Source organism: Telmatherina bonti (genome assembly GCF_933228915.1).
Source record: "Telmatherina bonti genome assembly, chromosome: 18".
Taxonomy (NCBI): Eukaryota; Metazoa; Chordata; class Actinopteri; order Atheriniformes; family Telmatherinidae; genus Telmatherina; species Telmatherina bonti.
The window spans coordinates 21,356,906-21,378,250 of record NC_136616.1 but is presented as its reverse complement, the minus strand read 5'-3'; the positions used below and the strand labels follow the sequence as shown (position 1 = coordinate 21,378,250).

Genomic DNA, 21,345 nt, shown 5'->3' with positions numbered 1-21,345 from the left:
GGACTGACTTTGGACACCCCTGCCTTAAATTAATGTGTATTTTCACGTTTTTACTCAGCATATGTTGATAGGCCGTTGGTTCTTTTGTACTTTTGTGACTGTGTTCCCTTTTTTCCTTTTTGCAAAATGTAAAAGGGCACTGTGTTTTTATGTATTGCTTAAAAAATAAAATCACACAAACAGAAGTCTGGGGTGATCCAAAAGAAGTCTGGTTGTCATTGTGAAGTGCAGGAGACAAACTATTGCGAGATCTGAACTTATTTGAATTGTTCTTAGAAATAATAGTTGTATATAAACTTTTGAAGCTCATTAGCAAAATTTATTTCTCTGAAGAGAATTCAGTTTAGTTTTAAGGGCTCATGTTGAAGCTTCGGATATGCTTCTTTTTTTTCTTTTTTTTTTAAGATTATTAAAAGCTAGTAAAGGTAAAATGCAAAGGCGACACAGGTGTTTGTCATGAACTCATGTCAGTCCAGCATCATGAGTCAATACTTTTCATCTGGAGCAAAAAGGGGCTTGTCTTTACCACGCTGGCTGCCTTTGTCTGTCTTCTCAAAAGTCTTAAATCCCTTTCTATTTCAGATCACATGCCAAAGAGGTCACACACTTTGGCTCATCCCCCACTCACTGCCTCACCTCCTGTTCCACAACATCCCCCTTTTTCCTCTCTGTTGCATACAACAAAGCTTATTCCTCTCCCCCTACAGCAGGAGGCAACAGGTGGATCCTAAATTTGGGCTGTCACCTGAGTGAGCATAGTGGGTGTGGTCAGGGGAAATATAGTGGTTGGACAACCGTTCAGTGTTTGGCATCAAAGGGGGTGTGTTGTGGGAGGGTGACATGAGTGGGGAGATCTGTGAAAACATATCTGCTCTACATCTCAGTAAATTTATTCAAGCACGCCCCCTTGCAGGCACCCCCCCCCCCCCCCCCCCCCCCCCCCCCCCCCCCCCCCACCACCACCTCACGCCACTCTTTCCTCGGACCTTGCCGCCTTTGCTCTTTTCCTTTTGCTGCTCACATTGCGAAACAGAAGGAGAACCTGACACCTTTCATCCAAAAGCCAGGGCCCCAAGCAGAGTCATGTGTGACTCTGACTAAATGCAGAGAAACTTTACACCATCAGAGCAGTGGCGCTGAGCCCTATCCAACATAGCTGGAGAGTTCATGTGTGCAGCCAGGGACGGAAAGACATGACATGTCCAGAAGATATCATATGAATTCATAAAGAGAGAGCGCCAAATACACTGACAGACACACACAAGGACAGACTTAGGAATGGACATAAATACACTCACATACACTTTGTCTTCTGTAATTCCTTTCTTTTTTTAACCAAAAACACCCATTTCGCTACTATGTCTTGGACAAAATATAATCTGTGTTCTCTCTAAAGCGAGAATGCAGTTAGTGTACTTTGCTGTGTGTCTGACTAAAAAGTCACGCCACCACAAACACACAATGTCTGCTCTCAACAATGCAAAGAAATATTAAATACTCTGCCTCCTTGCCATGACCTGTATTCAATGTGTGTGTGTGTGTGTGTGTCTGTGTGTGTGTGTGTAACAAGCAAAATCAGTGGGGTCAGCTGGTTCAAAATCATGCAACAGCACACTGAGTCGCGTGATGGATAGCAGGTGTTGAACTGTATGTGCCACACATTCACACCAATCTGCATCATTAGTCCAGTTGTCTCCAAGGGAAAAAGATAACCGGTCACATGATTAAAGACTGCTTGATGTGTATGTATGCGTGTATATGTGTGTATGTATGCGTGTATATGTATACATCTGTAGGTTGGTTTTTTTTTTGTTTGTTTTTGGGTTATTTTTAGGGGGTTTTTTTCTCTCCCTTTTCTCTCCCTTTATCTCTTTCACTTTTCTTATGAGGTGTTTTTTCTCCTTCCTCTTTCTGTCTTTCGTCTGTCCTCTCTGGTCCAGCAGTACAAACTCTACAATTCAAACAATAATACAAAATAGAAATAAAATAAAATAAAAATTCAGAAAGTCAAGGGGATCATTATATCTATAAAGCTTCCCTTGGCAGAGAAAATTGCTCAGCAGAACACAGCAGCCAGACCATCATTCTGCTTGCCTAAATGCTGGACAAGACAAAAAAAAAAAAAGACTGCTTGATTTTTATAGCTGTCATTGATGAGCTTGTATTAATGATTATTTTCCTTAGCAAGAAATTAAGTGATCCAAGACAGCTAAAAAGGCCCTACAGTATTATAGGGTAACTTTTTTTTTTTTTTTTTTATCACTTTGAGTGTGAATGAAAACTTAGTGCAGTGATTTCATGACTATAAGAAATTTATATCCTTTCAATAAAGCAGTAATTATCTGGAGAGTTCAGAGAATTTATAGCTTTAACATAATAGAAGAAATTTATGAAGTTTGCTCTTTTTTTTATATGAAATATGTCTCTCAAACATTAGGACAAGATTAAGACTAAGAAGCAGTTTGATTCATTGGTAACTGACTAGCATGAAGTATCCCAGAACGTTTAGTCAAACTCAAAGATAGCGAAGGTTTCGTCGCTCCAAGAAAGATTTTGTGGGCAAATAGTTCACCAGATAAAGAATAACAAAGAATATGGAGTATGTCATAAAACATATAATTCACAAGGCCTCAGTCTGGGAAAATGCACATTTATTGAATACTGGTGTTGTGTTTAAGTATGCACAAGCAGCCTGGGAAGTCAAAGGTTTTTTTTTTTTCTTTTTTCACTGTGATAATAAGTTTCCAAAATGACCAGAAGGGAGGCTACTCTGCTTATTCATGTGTGTGAATGTCTGTGTGACTGCAAGTGAGAGAGACAATAATTACTGTGTCCTAAGTAGCTATGATTCTTACTTTGTATATTTTATAATGAGACCAAAAATAATAACTGTAATAATAAAGATGCAGTGGCTTGGGCATTTGGTTAGGATGCCCCCTCTGGAGGTCTCCCAGTGAGGTGTTCTGGGCACATCCCTCTGGGAGGAGACCCAGAAGAAATCCCAGGACTTGCTGGAAGGATTACATCCCTCACCTGGCCTGGGAATGCCTCAGGTCTCCCCAGGACGAGCTGTATGGCAAATGTTGCTGTGGAGAGAGAAGTCTGGGATTCCCTGCTTAGCTGCCCCAGCAACCTGGATGAGGGGCAGAAAATGGATAAATGGGTGGATGGAAAATGATGATGATGCTAAAAATATAAAAAGAAAAGTGTCAAGAGAAAAAAACTACTTGAAAAATTAAATAAACAAATAAAATATAGGAGGTTAGAGTAGATGGCGCACCAGCCAGGGTTTACTGGACCCCACCAACCCAGCAGTTGAAAGAAGCACCCATTGTCACATGCCACAATTAACCTATATTTGAATCTGTTATTCTCTTTTTCTTCATCCTAAAATAGTGTGACGCATTAAAAATGGGTCCAGCCTGTGTCCCACACAGGGTTGGTATCCGATCAAGGTCACCCCGCACACCCGACCCTTTGGGAGTCCAAAGCTGATCCATCATCAACGTGCTTTTCAGCTGGCAAGGGAGGTAGAAACTATGAGTGAAATGGTAAGACAGCATTGCAGAACTGGCTACTCTTACCAATTTATATTGATGCCACTTAGCTGAGGCTAATGCTAGTTTGTATTGGTGAGTACACACTGTTGCCAGGCTGTACACAAGAGCCAAGCAGACAACCAACCTGTTTTTACTCACAGTCAGGTTCCTGAGCTTTTAACACAGTCACTGGTTGCCCCACCATTGCAATATAGAATATACAACATCAAAACTTGCCAAAATTAATAAATATTTTACTCTATATTTTAACCCCAAACCATGATGTTTCCTTAGATTTAGGGGTAGTACATTTAATATATAACTATAAATAAATAATTAATATTAGTGAGGGAAGTCAAAATAAAGACAAAGTCTCAAAATGAGTTTCAAATCTATGTTTGAGGTCTAGTTGGATGTCTACCTCCGCTTTCCTTTATGACTTTTTCATACAAACCATGCTTGTTATTTATAAGTGATCTTTACAGGGTCATGCTAAGATTTTTTTAATTGCGTAATTACAGTCCAGTTCTCTGTGTTGCAAAGTGACAGACAGTTGATGGATGTTGAGGGAGCTAAAAACTGAGTGAAATGCTCTTGACCACATATCAATCTTCAACAACTAGTGAATAAAAAATATATTATAAAAAATCCAGTTTTGAATGACTGTGACGTTCATTTATTCACTAACATTATTCATTTGTTTCTATCAATAAGAAATTACTTCAGCTTGGTACATGATGTTGTTTAATGTGGATAAAAATAGATAACTTTTGTGTCATCTGATGTGTAAAGATTTTAATTTGATTTTATACTATTCTTTTAAGTTATGCTATTTGATTTTATACTATTCTTGGACCGCAGTGTTTAAGTTAACACTGTGGTCCAAGAGGTGATAAAGCTATCTTTTATTAGGGGAAGCGACAAGGCCGGATTATCCAATGAGCATTTTGGGCACAGGCCCAGGGGCCCCACTTCGTGTGTTGCTATTGGTATCACTGGCTGAGAGATGTTACAAAAATGTCGTTTCACAATGTATCTTTCACAATTTTCACAATGTTGCGGTGGGGAAGGGGGCTCCTGGAACACTCTGGGCCCAGGGGCCTGTGCACTTTTAATCCGGCCATGGGAAGCGAGACTGCTGTCCAACTTTTGTGGACTGGGAAGATATATATATATATATATATATATATATATATATATATATATATATATTTACACTCCGGCTTCCTCCTACTGTCCAAAGACATGCATGTTAGGTTAATTGGTTACTCTAAATTGCCCATAGGTTGACCGCGAGTGGTTGTTTGTCTCTGTGTGGCCCTGCAATGGACTGGTAAGCTGTCCAGGGTGTACCGTACCTTTTGCCCAAAGCCTGCTGGGATAGGCTCCAGCTTCCCCACGACCCTTCATTGGATTCAGCGGTTAGGATAATGAATGAATACGTGCATGTGTGTGTATATCTTTTTTTGCCAACTGTTATCAGTCATCAGTATAAGTCAGTGTGTTACCAAAAGATAAAAACCCTTCTGTAAAGAAAGTATAACTTGATTGTTATACGTAACGTTTGCATTAAATGCATAGTGATCCACTATTTTTTGTCTATCAAAATCAGATGTGTTGCAACAGGAGTTTTACCTTTAAATGTAAATATCTCTTGCTGAACAGCCTGGTCTTTCAGATTAACGTTAAAACCCTATCCTGTAAACAATAGAAACACACTTTAAAAAAAAAAAGAAAAGAAAAAGTCATTTAATATATAAATTAGTTTGAGATTAATAATGGACACGAAAAACTTAGCAGACTGTAACATTCACATGATGACCTATACTGGTCTACAGTAATTTTGTGTTCAGGTTCAAAGCTAAAACTCGTATTATTTCATCTTGAATGAGTTAAATGCTGAAAAAATCCTAAAACTAATCAGAAGGATAAAGTTCAGGGAGAATCTTTCCTGAGTGAAATATTTCCAACGCTTTTGAACGCAGCGTCTTTTTCATCTCGCTCTCTGATTGGACTGCACAGTGAATATAAATTACGCCCCTCCCCCTCCTTTCTCCGGAAATCCCCGACAACGTGCTCAGTCTTAGCTCAAAATATTTTGGCTTTTCGACGACTTTCAGCTGTTCTGTATATTCCTGTGAGTCAGCTCTCTTGTATAATTATAGCGCAACGTTTCAGTAGCTGTTCGGCGATAATTGCTACCTTCGTTAAAGTAACCCACACAGGTTGTTTTACACTTCTTTATTATTGGTAAAGTTTTATAGCAGTTTAGCTAGCTGCAGTGAGTCAGGCGTTTTAACATTATTAGCTTATTGAGGTAACTAGAAGCCAGCTAAACAATATATTGTGTTGAGCAACGTTAGGAGGCTCATATCCTTTTTATTATGGTTGGTGGTATTTTATTGTTTAAATAAAATGACTAAAGATGAACAATTTTCGTCAAATGTATGCCATAGCTTGATTAGGCTAAGCTGATGTTAGCTTCATTCAGATGGCGTAGACCTCCGGTTCCATAGAAAATGGACGGCGGCGAACGTCGGCAAGTCGTTTGACCTTTTGTGCCTTTGGGCACCTGGTGTTTGTGATAGTTATGGGTTTACTTTAAAATACAAAAATGTAACTGTGTATGTATTTGATATAATGAATTAAAAGTGTACATGGCAAGTTTTCAGGCGTAGTGATTTTAGGCCATTTCCTGTTTGTCAGCAACCAGAGTTTTTAACCAAAATAAATCTGCAAAACATTACACGACGCATCTTGTAAACGCTGTTATAAAGTTTAACTTAATTTCAACTTGCTTGATTTATCATAATATTTAAAGTAATATGTAAGGTCTCTCATAAGTAAAGATTTACCGGCCATTTAGGTTACTGTCTATTTTGAAACATTTGGTGCCAAAAACAAGACTTATCCAGCAATTTTTAAGTGAAACATTTAACACGTTGCCTAAAATCTTAAATTGTTTATGTAAAATGTTGACCTTCAGTAATGATTGTGCTTAGTTAATCAAATTAATTTAAATCTCTTTGTTTATTCCCACAGCACTTGCTTAACTTTGCTCTTTGTCTTTTCTAATTTAAAGACCTTTGAAGGAAAGTATGGAAGATCCAAGTCTTGAGAGTCTTCCACTGAGCCAGGACTCGTTTAGTGTCCTGTGGGAGAATGTGTAAGTAAAAGTTTCTAAAAAAAAAAAAAAAAGTTGTTTACTTTTGAAAGAGGAAAAAATACGGCTTTTGAAATATTTATTTTTTTCCTCCTTTTACCAGCATGACGCCCTCTATCTCGACTATTTCAACGTCTAACAATGTGCCCCAGGAGCTGTGGCAAGCAGAAGAAAACATTGACTTGTTGGTAAGGATTACAGTCTGTGCCTTGTAAAGAAACCCTCTTCAAACTCAGTTACAACAATTATTTTAATGTTAATGATCATATCAATGTGCTTTGATTTTCTTTCTTTTTTTCTCTCTTTTTTTTTTTTTTTTAATAATGACATTGGTTACCTTCTCTGTTTTTTTTATATTTCTTGAATAACCAGGAGCTCCCAAAATTTGATGAAAAGATTTTTGAGTTTGAAGATGTAGTGGCCAACCCCTCCTCCTCCACGGTTCCACTTACTTCAGATTGCCCAGGAGAGTACGGGTTTGAAATTCACTTTCAGAAGTCTGGGACTGCGAAATCCGTTACTTCAACTGTGAGTATTTATTGATCTACCCTCTTTAAACTTTACAATCATTTGTTGGCATATTTAAATAACTGGTTGTCATTTGGTAAGATCAGATATTGGTACATATCGCAACCAGTTTTTTTTTTTTTTGTTTTTTTTAAACAGTCTTTTTCTGAGCTATGTCATATTTTCCCTCTTCAGAAATATATGCCTGTTGTTCATAATAAAACTTTTATTTTCCCTTTTTTTAAAAATTGTTTAAATATTTTGCAACAAAAACTTAAGCAGATTTATCTGCTATCAAACATGATAATAATTTGATATGTGCCTCTTCATCTGAGTCGATGATTCAACAGTTGCCTGTTTCTGATGGCAGACTACAATCTACTTTTCCATTCATAATGTCATTTTTAACAGTTTTATAATTATTTTAATCAGATTAAGTTAAATTAATTATACATAATTTAAAAGGTATTGGGTTTGATAGTGAAAAAGTTTAACTCTAGAAATCTTTACATTTTTATCATCTACACTCATTTAAAGCAATTAAAGTAACACTTTTACAACAATAAAGTAGAAATGTACATCTTACCTTTAAAACTGCATTGTGTGTCCATTCTTCGTTTGTCTTGTGGTGGCATTCATGTAGTTTCCATTCATTCTAACAATTTGTTAAATTTTAAGTTCCATAGTCAGTCATTGCGTTCAACGAGCCAATGAGGGTGAAATTTCCACAGTGACTCATCCAGTGGAGCCACATGGTTGGCCAGTTTGATTGAGGTTAGGATGGTCTGCCTTGAAACAACCGCCTCCTGCATCTGGTGCTCTAGTCTGTAGGAGAGGTGCAGTGTAGTTGTAAAGCAGTGTTCTGACATGACGGGACATGTTCCTGCACTGACTTCCATTGAAGCTGAAGGGGTTTAAAAATGAGATGAGCGAAAACTAAGGTTTATTTGAATAAATCAGTTGACCTCATTGATAAAAGTGAAACATAGCATTTAGGTTTTATACATAACTTTGTTTTGTTAAATAAATCAGATCAAATTTGTTATAATAAGTCAACATTTATACAGCTGGAATAAATGCATTGATCATGTTTTTCTATGTGTGCTTCTCAGTTTTCAGAGCTTTTAAACAAGCTCTATTGCCAAATATCCAAAACCAGCCCCATTGAGATCAAACTCAATAAAGAGCCTCCACAGGGGGCAATCCTGAGGGCAACTGCGGTGTATAAAAAGACTGAGCACGTAGCGGAGGTGGTGAGACGATGTCCCCACCATCAGAATGAGGACTGTAAGGAAAACCTTTCTACAAGGATTGTTCTTGAGTATTTCTTATGTAAAATCAAATCAAATTTAAATTCAAGCTATATTGTTTTTTTTTGTGTTTTTTTTTTCCCCCCCTAAACTTTAAATATTTTCCCTCTTCATTTGTCTGTCAAGTTGTGGACCATCGGAGCCATTTAATCAGGGTGGAGGGTAGCCAGCTGGCTCAGTACATGGAGGACTTTAACACAAAGAGACACAGTGTGACTGTTCCCTATGAGCCTCCACAGGTATGACTGACCCTTTTTAGTGATTTTTGGGACAATTTTGTCTACTTTTTCTGCCTTTGTGTTACTTATTGACTGTAATTTTTTCTTTTGCTGTTTTAGTTGGGTTCAGAGAGGACAACCATACTGCTCAGCTACATGTGTAACAGCTCCTGCATGGGGGGTATGAACCGCAGGCCTATCCTCACCATCCTGACCCTTGAAAGTCCAGAGTAAGTCTTGTTTGTCTTAACCAAAATACTAAGATAAAGGAAGTCTGGAATAGCTTTTGCTGATGGAGAACAGATGTAGAAAACTGATGCATCAGACGACAGTGATTTACTTGATAGAGCAGGTCGTGAGATAACTGATAGGTTGGCGGTTCGATCCTCTAATTTTTTTCCAATATGTTGCTGTCTCCTTGTTCACTCACTTTATTCAGGGGTGGCTGGCGAGTTCGGTTTTCATCTAATGGATTGAATAGATATAACCACCAGTTAGGATTATGCACAATGACTGATTAATTTAAATTGGAGCATAGAAACAAGGAAAACCTGTAGGATTCTGTCCCACAAGGACTGGAGCTGGACACCCCTGTTTTGGGGATTTTTAAAAAAATTTAGTTGTCAAGAATTCCTCATTTAATGTTTATCAGATTTGTCTAAACCTTATCGACTTTTATCATTTTTTCATTTGCTGCTCTAGGGGACAGGTTTTGGGCCGCAGATGCTTCGAAGTCCGTGTTTGTGCATGCCCTGGGAGGGATCGAAAGACGGAGGAGGAAAATAAAGGCAAACAGCAAAATGGCACCAAGCCAGTCAAAAAAAGAAGTATGTTCATGATGTTGCAGTCTCCTGGGTTGCTTTGTGCATGCTTTCATTTTCCGTACTGACTACCCTTTTTGTTTTTTAGAAAGCAATCCCGCCCCAGCCACTTCATCGACAAAAAAAACAAAGTCTGCCTCTAGTGCTGACGAAGAGGAAAAAGAAGTTTTCACTGTGCAGGTAAGTAAATTTATCAGTAGCTTCACTGCTACATGTATTTACCTTTTTATATTCATGCCGCTTGACCAACATTGGTTTCTGCTACAGGTTCATAAGCGTGAGCTATACGAGTTGTTAATGAAAATTAAAGAAGCCTTTGAGATTGCAGAAAGGTAAGGTTTCTAATGTAATTTAATAACACTCATTTGTAGAGGTCTTCAAGCTATTGCTTAAATAAAAGGGCTAACTTTATTAGTCAATTGTGGGAAAGTTCACTGAGAAGTTGATGCCAGAGTGGAAAGGAAGAACGAGCAAGACAGAGTGAAACAAACTAATTAAAAATGGGCTGGTTTGTCTTACTATCCATGCAAGTTTAAATCTGTGATGTTCCTAATGAGTTGCATTCCTCTGTGTGTCACTAGAGGTCCCTGCATGGTTGTAAAACATATTGTTACATGGAGATCAGCTAAGGAAATATTACTTCTGTATATACATGACCACTCAAATTCAGACGCACCCACCCACATAATTTGAATGAGCAGGTTCTTAAAGCATTTAAGCATTTGACTGATACTGCATGTACTTGGTGCAAAAATGTCACGGTATTGGTTATTGGACTGCTCTTCCATAACCTAATTAACATGCATGTAATGTTTTCGTTGCCTACAATGAAAGACAAGTTATTTTGGGAACTATTTCAGAAAAAAATTAAATGTTCTAGTGAAAAACATCTTTGAATTAAGACACGAGTGAAACATTTGTCACCTGGTGTGGGTTTAGTTGTAACAAAAGAAAAAATATGTTGTGTTTCAGCAGCATTAAGAAATTGAAGTTATAGCAAAGTTTAGATGCTCATCTGTATTTGAAACTTGGTATTGAACCCTTTTCTCTAACTTTATCTCTTTCCAGTAAGACTACCCCCAAGGTGTCCGTCAAGCCGGAGGTTTCGGTGCCCTCTACTGGAAAGAGACTGCTTCAAAAAGAGGAAAAGAGTGATACGGACTAAAAGCCAAAAACAAATTTAAACTTGATCTTCACCAGGTTTTTTGTTTTTTTGTCCTTTTCTTGCCATTATAAAAACATCCTTTGACTGTATACACACAGATGATTTACTGTATGTTCATATTCTTTGTGTCTATCACCAATAAACCTTTAGTATATGATGCAAAGGATGGCAGTTCATACTGTTAGCAACTCATTTTCTGCTCCCATGGGATGCCTGTTAGTTTACAATGTGTATCAAAGCAAAGTAACATTGGTCAGTGTTAAAGTTGGCTGGGAGCTCCTTTGGCCTTTTTGATTATTTGGTTTTACACTTGATGTTCATGATATTTAAGAATAAAAAACTTATATTTTTCTACATCTTTCAGGTAGTAACAATTCACTGCCAAGTCCAAATTGTAAGACTTGAAAGCATGTTTATTTTTCTGTATTTGCCTCCCACAATGTCTCTCATTTTTATGTAAACATTTTTTTTATGTTACGTCTGATATTGCCTATTGAATGATGCTCGAATTATACATAACAAGGAAAACCAGCTAAAGCCTAAAAACTGTGCAGTGCACTTATTATATTGATCATAGCATAAAGCATCACTGTTTTCACATGTTTATGGTAATTAAGGAAGACTTTTTTTTGGTCATTTTTATTGGTAACTGAATCCTAGTCTGTAGGCTGACTGGTTCATCCTAAATGTAAAGGACATTCGTCTGGCATTAGATCTGCTAATTTGACAGTGATAACTTTTATTTTCCTCCTTGTGCTCATGAACAGTACATTATTTCCTGACTAGGATTGATCTGGCCCCGGTCACTTGTTGGAATGACAAAATAAGGTTGAAAGCTAAGCCATTGTAATGTTTCTTCCCCCAGATCTTTGGTTTGATGTGACCAATACCGTCTATCCTTGCGGATGTAAGGCTACATTGAATATAAACAAAATTTGTCAAAGCATGTATTTTTCTTTTATTTTCTATAGTATTATGGGGAAGTTAGTTTTGTATAGCTTTGTTTCTGTATCATTCCATGTATATTTTTTTGTACTGATTTGCATTTTTGTTCTTGAATTGAGCTTGAAGCTTAATAAAATATCATACCTTCGAAGGGTCCCTGTGTTCTGTTTACAGAAAGTGATTTGCATGTTTGTGATATGGATGCAAAAGATCTGCTGCACATAGTCCAGGAACTGAATGGATCCTTGTGATGCTATTCAAATGTGTTTACCTGTGGGTGGAGGTATCAAGACTTTACTGTGTCCCAACAAGCGGTTTCTTTCAAAACCATCTCCGACTGAGGAGAGTACGGAGCTAACAAACCCACATTTATTTTCAGGAACATGTTCATTTTAGTTTCATAGCTATATTTATACATTTCACTTTTTTTGTCGTCTAAAGCAGCTACCAGCTTTTTCTGGCAGTCTTGTGCTGAGCACAATACAGACACCACTATGGGAAACTTATTGTTCCAGTTTCATGGTATCTTCATATATTTGGGTGAGTCCCATCCATGATCATTTTAGTCAACTATAGAAAGCAACAAGTTTTACCTTTTGTCATACTGGCTGTAAGATGGTTGAGGCTTTTCTGAAATACAAGAGAGAATTTATTGGTTTCACAGAATTTGTGAATGTTTTTCAATCTAAATGTATTCAAAATATACCGAATGATCAGAATGACTGAATGGACTAAGTTAATGTAACAATTCAGATAGATTTACTTTTTCTGCTGTTAATCCATTATAGTCCTACTTTTTTTTATTTTATTTTTCTTTCAGTCTTTAAGCAATTGTTTAAAACTAGACAAAAATCCAAAAAACAAAGAGCATTTAAACCATTTAAAAGCCTTTTTGTTTGCTGTTAAAACCCTGAATGAAAAGAGACTTCTGTTTTCTGTTTGTGTTCGTCTTCAGCTCTGATGCTGATGATGTACATAGCAGGGGAGCGAGAATACTTCATCCCACATGGAAATCTCACCTGGGATGATGCCAGAAACCACTGCAGGGTATGAACTGAATACTACAACTGAACTTTTTTATTTTAAAATAGATTTGAGTTGCTTGCTGATGAGATTTTGTAATTGGGGTTGCCATAATAAGCAGGTACTTTATTATACTTTATTATATGTATAATTATGTTGTGGTTATAGTTTGTATTCCCTGAGATTACTTGGAAACAGACTGAACCAAAGGCTGAATGGGTATAAAAAGGGGAGAGGAAAAGGTAAAAAAAAATATAAAGCATTAGACAAAAACATCATTTGTGTGTTTGTGTTAAACCATACAACAGTTATCAGTTAGCTTGGGAATCAAAATCTCCACACTGGGATCCTGAGACATCATTTTACCGTTTAACCATTTATTTTGCTTCAATTTACCACTCTTTTGGACCCTTAAAGGACAAAGATAGTTTCCCAAAACCTACTTTAAAAACATTACAAATTAATATTTTTCTTTCCTGAAATTACTCAATAGACTTATGAAATTTACCTAACATATAGTTCTAGTTCATTCAAGTTTTATCACACTTCTGATTTAAGGACAAAAAACAAACACAGAATGAGTCCCACTGCAGGCCTGTTTGAGGGTTTTTTCCCCCTATGAGTCTTTAAATCGTTTAGAATGAAAGAAAAAAAAATTCATTCTAAATGCTTTGAAGACTCATAATAACTCATAATAACATTAATAATGTTTTAACATTATTTTCATTTTTAGATACAAACCTCATTCCCTTAAAGCGTTATTAAAATTATAATAATAGAAATCATTACACGTTTGCCATTTTTTACATTAAGGAGAACAATCAATTGAGCAATTTGAAAAAGAAATGTGGAAAAATATATTTAATTTGTGATGCACTTATAGAAGGTTTTTTTTTTTTTTTTTTTTTTTTTTTTTGGAGAGTAATTTTTTTGTTCTATTTAGTGACATGGAAATGTAGTAAATGTGTCTGTGGTGTCCCCTTAACCTCAAACATTTTAAACTGGAATCAAGTTTCTTTAAGAGAAACATTTTCTTACAAAGAAAGAATCCCTTATAGGTTACCACACCAAATTATGGTTCAAACTGAGGGGAAATTGATCTGAAAGGACAAAAAAGTCCAAAATGAGGGTTAAATTGGTCTGTATCCATCCATTGTTATACCCCCCAACGCCAGGGTTGCGAGAAAGCTGGAGCCTATAACAGCAATTTGCAGGTGAGAGCGGACACCCTGGACAGAACGCCATCCATCATAGAAGTGTTGAAGACAGTGGTTGTTGCTCTATAAACCATCACATTTCCTGACTAGGGGTGATAATCCACCTGATGTTTTTAAGAAGAAGCTCAAGACACACCTTTTTAGCTTAGCATTTAACTGAATTTTATTTTACTTTATTTACTTATCTTAATTTACTTCATTTATTAATTTATTTATTTTTAAAATGTTTTATTAGATTTCTTATTTTTAATACATTATTGCGAAGTCCTTCTATATATATATGCATATTTTCTTTTATTGTTGCTCTTATTTCTTACTGCTTCTTAAGGTTATTCATCTTCTGGTTTTAACTCCAGTGTTTTCCTTATGGGGATCCAGCACGCTGGGGGCCCTGCCAGTTTGGTCTGGGGGCTGTTGTCATGATGACCGCTGCTGTTTGGGTGGCGCGGGGTCCACCACTGCAGCTTCACGGCTGCGGGGTGGCCCCGTTGCTGCCTGGGAGTTGTGCGGTTGCTGTGGCAGCGGCCCCTATGAGCATACGGGGGACTGGCTCCTGGTGTGGCTGGATCCCGAGGTATTGTCTCCTCAAATCAGCACCAAGTCAGAATTTTTATCACTTACTTAATGTTTTTAGTTGTTTTATTAACCAGAATTCAGTTAAAGAGACAGTATTCAGGGAATGATGTTTTTCGGGGAATGTGGGTGGGTTCTTCGCTCTATGTCCTTGTGTGTGTGTGTGAGTGTGTGGAAAGAGCTTGTGTCTATTATTTTTAAATGCCTTTTTATCCACTGTTTGTTTTAATCCTTATGACTTGATTTTATACTGTAAAGCACTTTGTGTTGCCTGAGGCATGAAAAGTGCTCAAGAAATAAAGTTTGATTTGATTTGATTTGAGTGCCATATGTCAAGGATCCCCGGCTCCATGGCTTAGGGCACAGTGTTCTGCAGACTTTCAATGTTTCCCTGCTGCAACACACTGAACTCATAATAGCTGGTTCAATGGCAGACAAGTATAGAACTTGTCAGAGATTCATTTACTTTGAGTCAGGTGTGTTGCACCAGGGAAACCTCCAACACCTGAAGGATTGTGGACCTCAAGGACCAGGGTTTGGAATCAGATATTGATATCACCCAGTGACAATACAGGAAGTTACTGCTTACATTTTTATCAAATGTAAGTACTGTTGAAAAGTCAGGAGAGTGTCAATGTGACATGTGTGTGTTGACATACGCCAGCATGTAGACCAAGTCAGGATGGGATTAGGACTCAATAGAGCAATTTCTATCCTGCATCTTTCAAATAAAACACAGAAAAGTGTGAATATTTGCATGTAATTCTCACCGTTTTGCTGTGAAGCCCTCACAGTGGTCTTTGTTGTCTGCTCAGATCTGCTTTAAGGAGCTTGTTACTGTGACACCAGAAAACACTCAGCTCATCACTCAGAGGCTCAACTCTGATCACTGGATCGGCCTTCGAAAGAATTTCAACTCCACCAACAACTCCAGTTTGTCCTGGTCCTATTGGGTCAATGGGGACCCCCTTTCCTTCCAAAACTGGTACCCTGGCTGGCCAGTCTTTAAATCTCCTCCTCCAAAGATAGACTGCTGTAGTTGCTCGTGCACGTGTCCAGCAAAGCCCCCCACAGGAATGACGACCTCCATCCCCGTCACTGAAAACGTAACAGACATTAACTACCTCCTTGACCAAAATGTGACCAACCTTACCGGTTACTGGGATTCCATTACCAGCAACACAACATCTTACAGTGATCTCAGATTCACCACATCTGCATCACCTTTGAAGATGGAAGCGGAGTGTGAGCGATCGCCAATGCCAGTTGCTCCGGAAACCAGTGAAAATGACAGTTACATTGAAGACTCCTGTGTTGCCATGCTCAGCTTTGGACCTTGGGTTGAAAAACGCTGCTTGGAGCTTCTGCCTTATGTTTGTTATGAAGGTACATATAACAGCTACTGTGTAAGTGTTGTATGTGGAAGTTTGCCTATGAGACACAAATATTAGCTTAAATCAAGAGAAAAAGGTTATTTTGCCGAACGTTGTTCAGTCGATTTAAGAAAAACTTTGACATGATGAATCTGAGGTGAATTTAACCTCATTGTGTGAAATTAATTCTTAGAAATAATGACTTTCCTACTTTTATATCTGATGTATTTGCAGCTATCTTCTAGGATGTTATCATACATGTTCACTGGTTTTCCTCTCGCTAGTCTGGCAGTAAAAAGACAAGAGAATAACAACATATGGGGTGATTGAAAGCACTTTATCCTGATGTACACTGATCTGTCATCTTTGCCATTTTACTGTCTCCATCTTCTTTGCAAACAGATCGTTTCTTTGGGCATGTCAATGTGACTAATGTAACTCTAACGGCTGCCACTCTGGCATGGATGCCTGCGCCTGGTGACATCACCCATTACCGTGTAGAGATAAAAGGTGATGAGAAACGAGAGTACGATCGGAACACTTTGAACTATGATCTTTCTAACCTGAACCCAGGAGGACGGTATGAAATCCAAGTATTTCCTGTAAAGTGTGGGCGAGACCTCAACCCACAAAACGCCACCTTCTACACTTGTAAGTTGCATCAAGTTAAAGTTGTTAAGATACTTTCTGTGTTTCTGGGTTAATTCTGACTAATTCTGTAGCCTTGCAAATCAAACTTAACTAAATCTTGCATGATAACATTTTCATTGTTTGAGCAAAAACTGACTGGAATTTAGATATCACTGAATGGTGTTAATGTGTGAGGCTGATAGTGGTATTAGACTGGAAATCGACTGATACCTTGTATATACATGTGTCATTTACCTTTTGTGTACATGTGGCTTGTAATTATGACCTTTTTGTGTATAAAAAAATAACTCACAAAAAATAGATATAGCCTCTAAAATGTTTTTATTTTATTTAACCTGGACTGTAAGCACAATTTCTGCTGTAAAATTGAACATTGATTTAGGAAAGGCAAGTTTATTTATACAGCACAATTCAACAACAGGGTGATTCAAAGTGCTTTAAAGAGACAATCAAACATTAGAAAAGAAGAAGCATAATTTAAAATTAAAACATGAAAGCAATGAAAAAGAAATAACAATAAATAAAGAAATATGCAGATTTGTAAAATCAAAATAGCCAGCAGCAGAATTTTAAAGTCTATCCTTTGGCGGACAGGCAGCCAGTGTAAAGACCTCAAAACTGGACTGATGTGGTCCACTTTCTTGGTTTTAGTGAGGACTCGAGCAGCAGAGTTCTGAATTAGCTGCAGGTGTCCAGCAGATTTCTTAGGAAGACCCATAAAAATGCTGTTACAATAATCAAGACGACTAAAGACTAGTTTTTCCAGATCATGCTGTTACATCAGATTTTTTTATCCTTGATATGTTCTTAAGGCGATAGTAGGCTGACTCAGTTATTCCCTCAATGTGTTTTTTTCAAATTTTAAGTCTTGAGTCCATCACTACAGGCAGATTTGTGGCCTGGTTGGTGGTTTCGAGGCGTATAGAATGAAGCTCTGTGATGACCTGTAGTCGTTTAACTTTGGCTCCAAAGACAACCACCTCAGTTTTGTTTTTGTTTAGCTGTAATAAGTTTAGGCACATCCAGCCATTAATCTCCTCAATGCACCAAGATCCTGTACAGGTCCTCGGTCTCCTGGTGACATTGTGATATAAATCTATGTGTCATCTGCGTAGCTTTGGTAACTAGTGTTGTTATTCTGTATGACCTGAGCCACTAGAGCATGTAGATGTTAAACAGAAGAGGCCCCAGGATGGAACCTTGGGGAATTCCACATGTAATTCTTGTCTGCTCAGATGTAAAGTTGCCTATTGACATGAAGTACTTCCTGTTCTTTAAGTATGTTTTGAACCAGTTTAGGACTGTGCCAGGGGGGCCCACGCAGCTCTTGACATAAGACAGACATTTTACCTTCGTCTGAATACAAACACAAAACCACAATTTTCATTCAAAAATACAGTGTTACACATTACAACTTGACGAACAGGATGAATGCTTGTAACTCTGAAAACTTTTCCTTTTTGCAGATCCTAACAAAGTCACAGATCTTAGGGTCACCAATGCAACTGAAACCTCTGTAATTGTAGAGTGGAATAAGCCTAAAGGGAACCTGGGTTTTTATCTTTTCAAAACTCAGAGTGAAAACATAACAGTAAAGACAGATTTGGATAAGAATCAAACCATCCAGGTGGATGGTTTGACACCTGGGAGCCTTTACACTTTCGCTGTCCAAACTGGAGTCCAGGATTTGTCCAGGTGGAGTGAAGAGTCATACATCAGGACAAATACCAGTGAGTTTATATCACATAACACATATGGGTTGAAATGCTGGCAGTACTAGTGAGTGCACGTAATAATCTTGCAAATGAGGAAGAGTTTTGCTCTTTGCAATTCATACATGCATAATGTAAAATTCAAATAAGGAAAAGCAAATTAGAGCCAGACGTGAACAGTAACATCTGTCCTGTTTCTCAGAGAATTGTTGCCATAAACACACATATTGCTTTATTTGTGTCATGCTTATGTGTTTGTTCTCATCTACAGAGCCTGGCAAAGTGTCCCGTCTCTCTGTGTCAAATATAACCAATGACTCAGTACAACTTAACTGGACTCCACCTGAAGGAAGCTTCACTGGCTTCAGGGTGGAGGCTGTGGGCATTAATTTTGAGTATGTACCAGTAGCCAGTAAATAGATGCATTACTATTACTGTTCTTTTTTTTTTTTTTTTTTTGTATAGATACATGCACATCACAGTAACCATTCAGCTGTTGTATGATTTGACATCCATCCCCAATGTGAGCAATTTAAATCTTTAAAAAAAAAAAAAAAAATTATATATATATATATATATATATATATATATATATATATATATATATATATATATATATATATATATATATATATATATAACTGGAGATGGCTGCATTGATCACATTGCATTGCACTGTCTGCTCCTTTTTTTCATCACAGCACATCGATGTGTTGACATTTGACCTATTTCTGCTGCTTGTGATGACTTAATTTTATTTGAAGACACTCTGATTAAAAGTTTCTTTTTAGATGAAACCCATGTACTTAGTTGTTCAGATTGACCGCATTAACTCTTAGATAATGTAACATGTGCATCCTTTTACCCTTTATAATACCCTTTATAATATACCCTTTATAATTGCCATTCTTAAAGAAAATATTGAGAAACAGGGGGGAGAGTAAATGGTTTATTTATATTTATTTAAGTATATATTTTTGCCTGTCTTCAACAAAACTCTTGTGGTAATGTATTAAAAACCTTCCAAAACAACACTTTACTGCACCGGAAATGAACACAATCAATGAAGTAGCTTGAAGTCGAGCCAGAAAATTGCTTTCATAAGTGAAATATTGGATTATTTGGACATTTTGCTTTTCTTTCCGGTTGTTAAACTAATACTAATTAGATTAAGTTTTTCCAGCGGCAGCTTTTATAGAACTTTTTTTTATAGGAAGTCTAATTTCAGTGTTTAGTAAGACCCAGGACACACTGGAGAGATTATATCTCTCAGGTGGCCTGGGAACATCTTGGGATCCCATCCCCCCGAAGAGCTGGCAAATGTGGCTGGGAGAGGGAAGTCTAGGCTTCCCTGCTTAGGCTGCTGCCCCTGCAACATGACCCTGGGAAAGCGGAATATGGATGGATGGATTCATTGTTTTATCTATGCAAATAAGCCCACAGCTGTGATAAGCCGCTATATGTTTAGTTTCAGGTATCTCATTGTCAAAGAGAGGGCAGAACATTTGCAAGCATTTGCATCTCTCTTCTTTGCAGGTTCTATTTAAACAAGGAGGTGACAAAAAATTCCATGCTAGTAGAAGAACTGGTTGCTGGCAGCCAAATACGTCTTTCCGTGACTACACTGGCCAATTACTCAACATCTTACAATTACATATCACTGGCCCTGGAGGGAGATGAGGAAACAATTGATGCCTACACCAGTAACCCTTTCTAATTCTTTGACAGCATTTATTTCCAGCAACTTGACCTTAAATGTTTGTGTCACTAATCTGACTTTTTGACTCTTACGCAGCTCCTGGACCAATTTCGAGCCTGACTGTGAGCACAGATGATTCCTCACTTAGTGCCCACTGGAGTGGTCCCGAGGGCAATTATTCATCATTCTATGTTGAGCTGAAGTTGAATGAAGAAATATCACAGAGCAATAGCACAAATGAAACTACCATAAAGTTTGATGAATTGAAGCGTGCAGCAAATTACACTGTGGTTGTTTTTGCCGTCAATGAAGACATCAGAGGCCCTCCAGTAGCGTGCTCTGTATTTACAAGTGAGTTATTAATAATAAAAAGAATAACATTTGCTGAGTGGAAACACAGTACACATAAAAATTTACATTAAGTTTTACTATGACTTGTTTAAAAAAAAAGCCACATTTTACATTGTTTTAATTACAATTAAAACTGTGATATTTAAAATCTTTAAATGCAAAATAATCTAATAAACACCTGCCTTATTATTTTTTCTTCCCTGTTATTAGAGCCCTCTCCTCCCACTGACGTCAAAGCCACTAATATCACTTCAAACTCCATCACCTTTGAGTGGATGGATCATGTCAACGTAGCACCAGGAAATTACAATGTCCAACTAAATTCTAGCATCTGGCATTACAACAAAAATGACACCTCAAAACCACGTAAATACACATTTCGAAATTTGAAATCAGGAACCAAGTATGATTTTAGTGTGTCTGCACAGGTTGGCACACTTGAAAGTTTACCAGAATCATGCTCCGTCAAAACAGGTAAGAATTATTATTAATATTATTATTATTAATCTGTAAGGAACATTGCACTTTATTGAAAGTACCTTGTCCAGCTTCATGCAGTTATCTGGTTTTGAATGAACATGCCAGCCTTGTTAAAACCTGGACTTTTATTCTGCTTGGATATATTTTCTGGATGATGCAAACTGCCATATTTAAGTGTCAAACACAGCAGAGGCAGCACAAGACGTGAATAATGAACAGTTTTGTTTTCGCAGTAAGTCAGCAACCCTTCAGGTTTTATTGCGAGGGACACATCAGCACGATGAGGATGAAATGTGTACAATCAGCTCAAAGTTTCATCTGCATGATGTCTAGAAAATTACAGGGTTGACAATTAAAACTGAATTTAAATGAAAGATATTTCATTCACCTTCTGTGGGAGATTTTTAATTTTGTACTATTTGTCTGAATTTAAATATTTTTTATTTAAATAAAATATAAATATTTTCTTACCATGACTATGTAATTTTGAACAAGAACTACTCAAATGATCAGAAAAAGTTTTTTTTAAAATGAAAAAATTCTGAAACTATTTAGAAAAAAACGTATTTTTAATTTGATAGAATAAAAATGTATCACG

General features: G+C 37.2%; 1 protein-coding gene across 3 annotated transcripts; it reads left to right on the top strand.

Moving 5' to 3' along the window:
- Positions 1-5,583: 5,583 nt before the first annotated feature.
- Positions 5,584-11,815, top strand: tp53 (tumor protein p53). 3 transcript variants are annotated; one of them, XM_079258091.1, is made up of 11 exons: positions 5,612-5,764; positions 6,622-6,705; positions 6,806-6,890; positions 7,075-7,230; positions 8,322-8,496; positions 8,646-8,758; positions 8,858-8,967; positions 9,440-9,564; positions 9,647-9,738; positions 9,826-9,890; positions 10,627-11,815. In XM_079258091.1, the coding sequence occupies exons 2-11, from the start codon at positions 6,638-6,640 to the stop codon at positions 10,721-10,723; spliced, it is 1,086 nt and encodes a 361-aa protein (XP_079114217.1). In that variant the 5' UTR covers positions 5,612-5,764; positions 6,622-6,637; the 3' UTR covers positions 10,724-11,815. The 3 variants fall into 3 exon arrangements, with proteins under 3 accessions (XP_079114216.1, XP_079114217.1, XP_079114215.1); XM_079258090.1 differs by having other exon boundaries at positions 5,584-5,676; positions 9,647-9,890; XM_079258089.1 differs by having other exon boundaries at positions 9,647-9,890.
- The last annotated feature ends 9,530 nt before the right edge of the window (positions 11,816-21,345 follow it).

Coding starts and splice junctions, on each gene's coding strand:
- tp53 (XM_079258090.1), top strand. CDS start 6,638: ATGGAAGATCCAAGTCTTGAGAGTCTTCCACTGAGCCAGGACTCGTTT. Junction 7,231..8,321: donor CGAAATCCGTTACTTCAACT/GTGAGTATTTAT, acceptor TGTGCTTCTCAG/TTTTCAGAGCTTTTAAACAA. Junction 9,565..9,646: donor CAAGCCAGTCAAAAAAAGAA/GTATGTTCATGA, acceptor TTTGTTTTTTAG/AAAGCAATCCCGCCCCAGCC.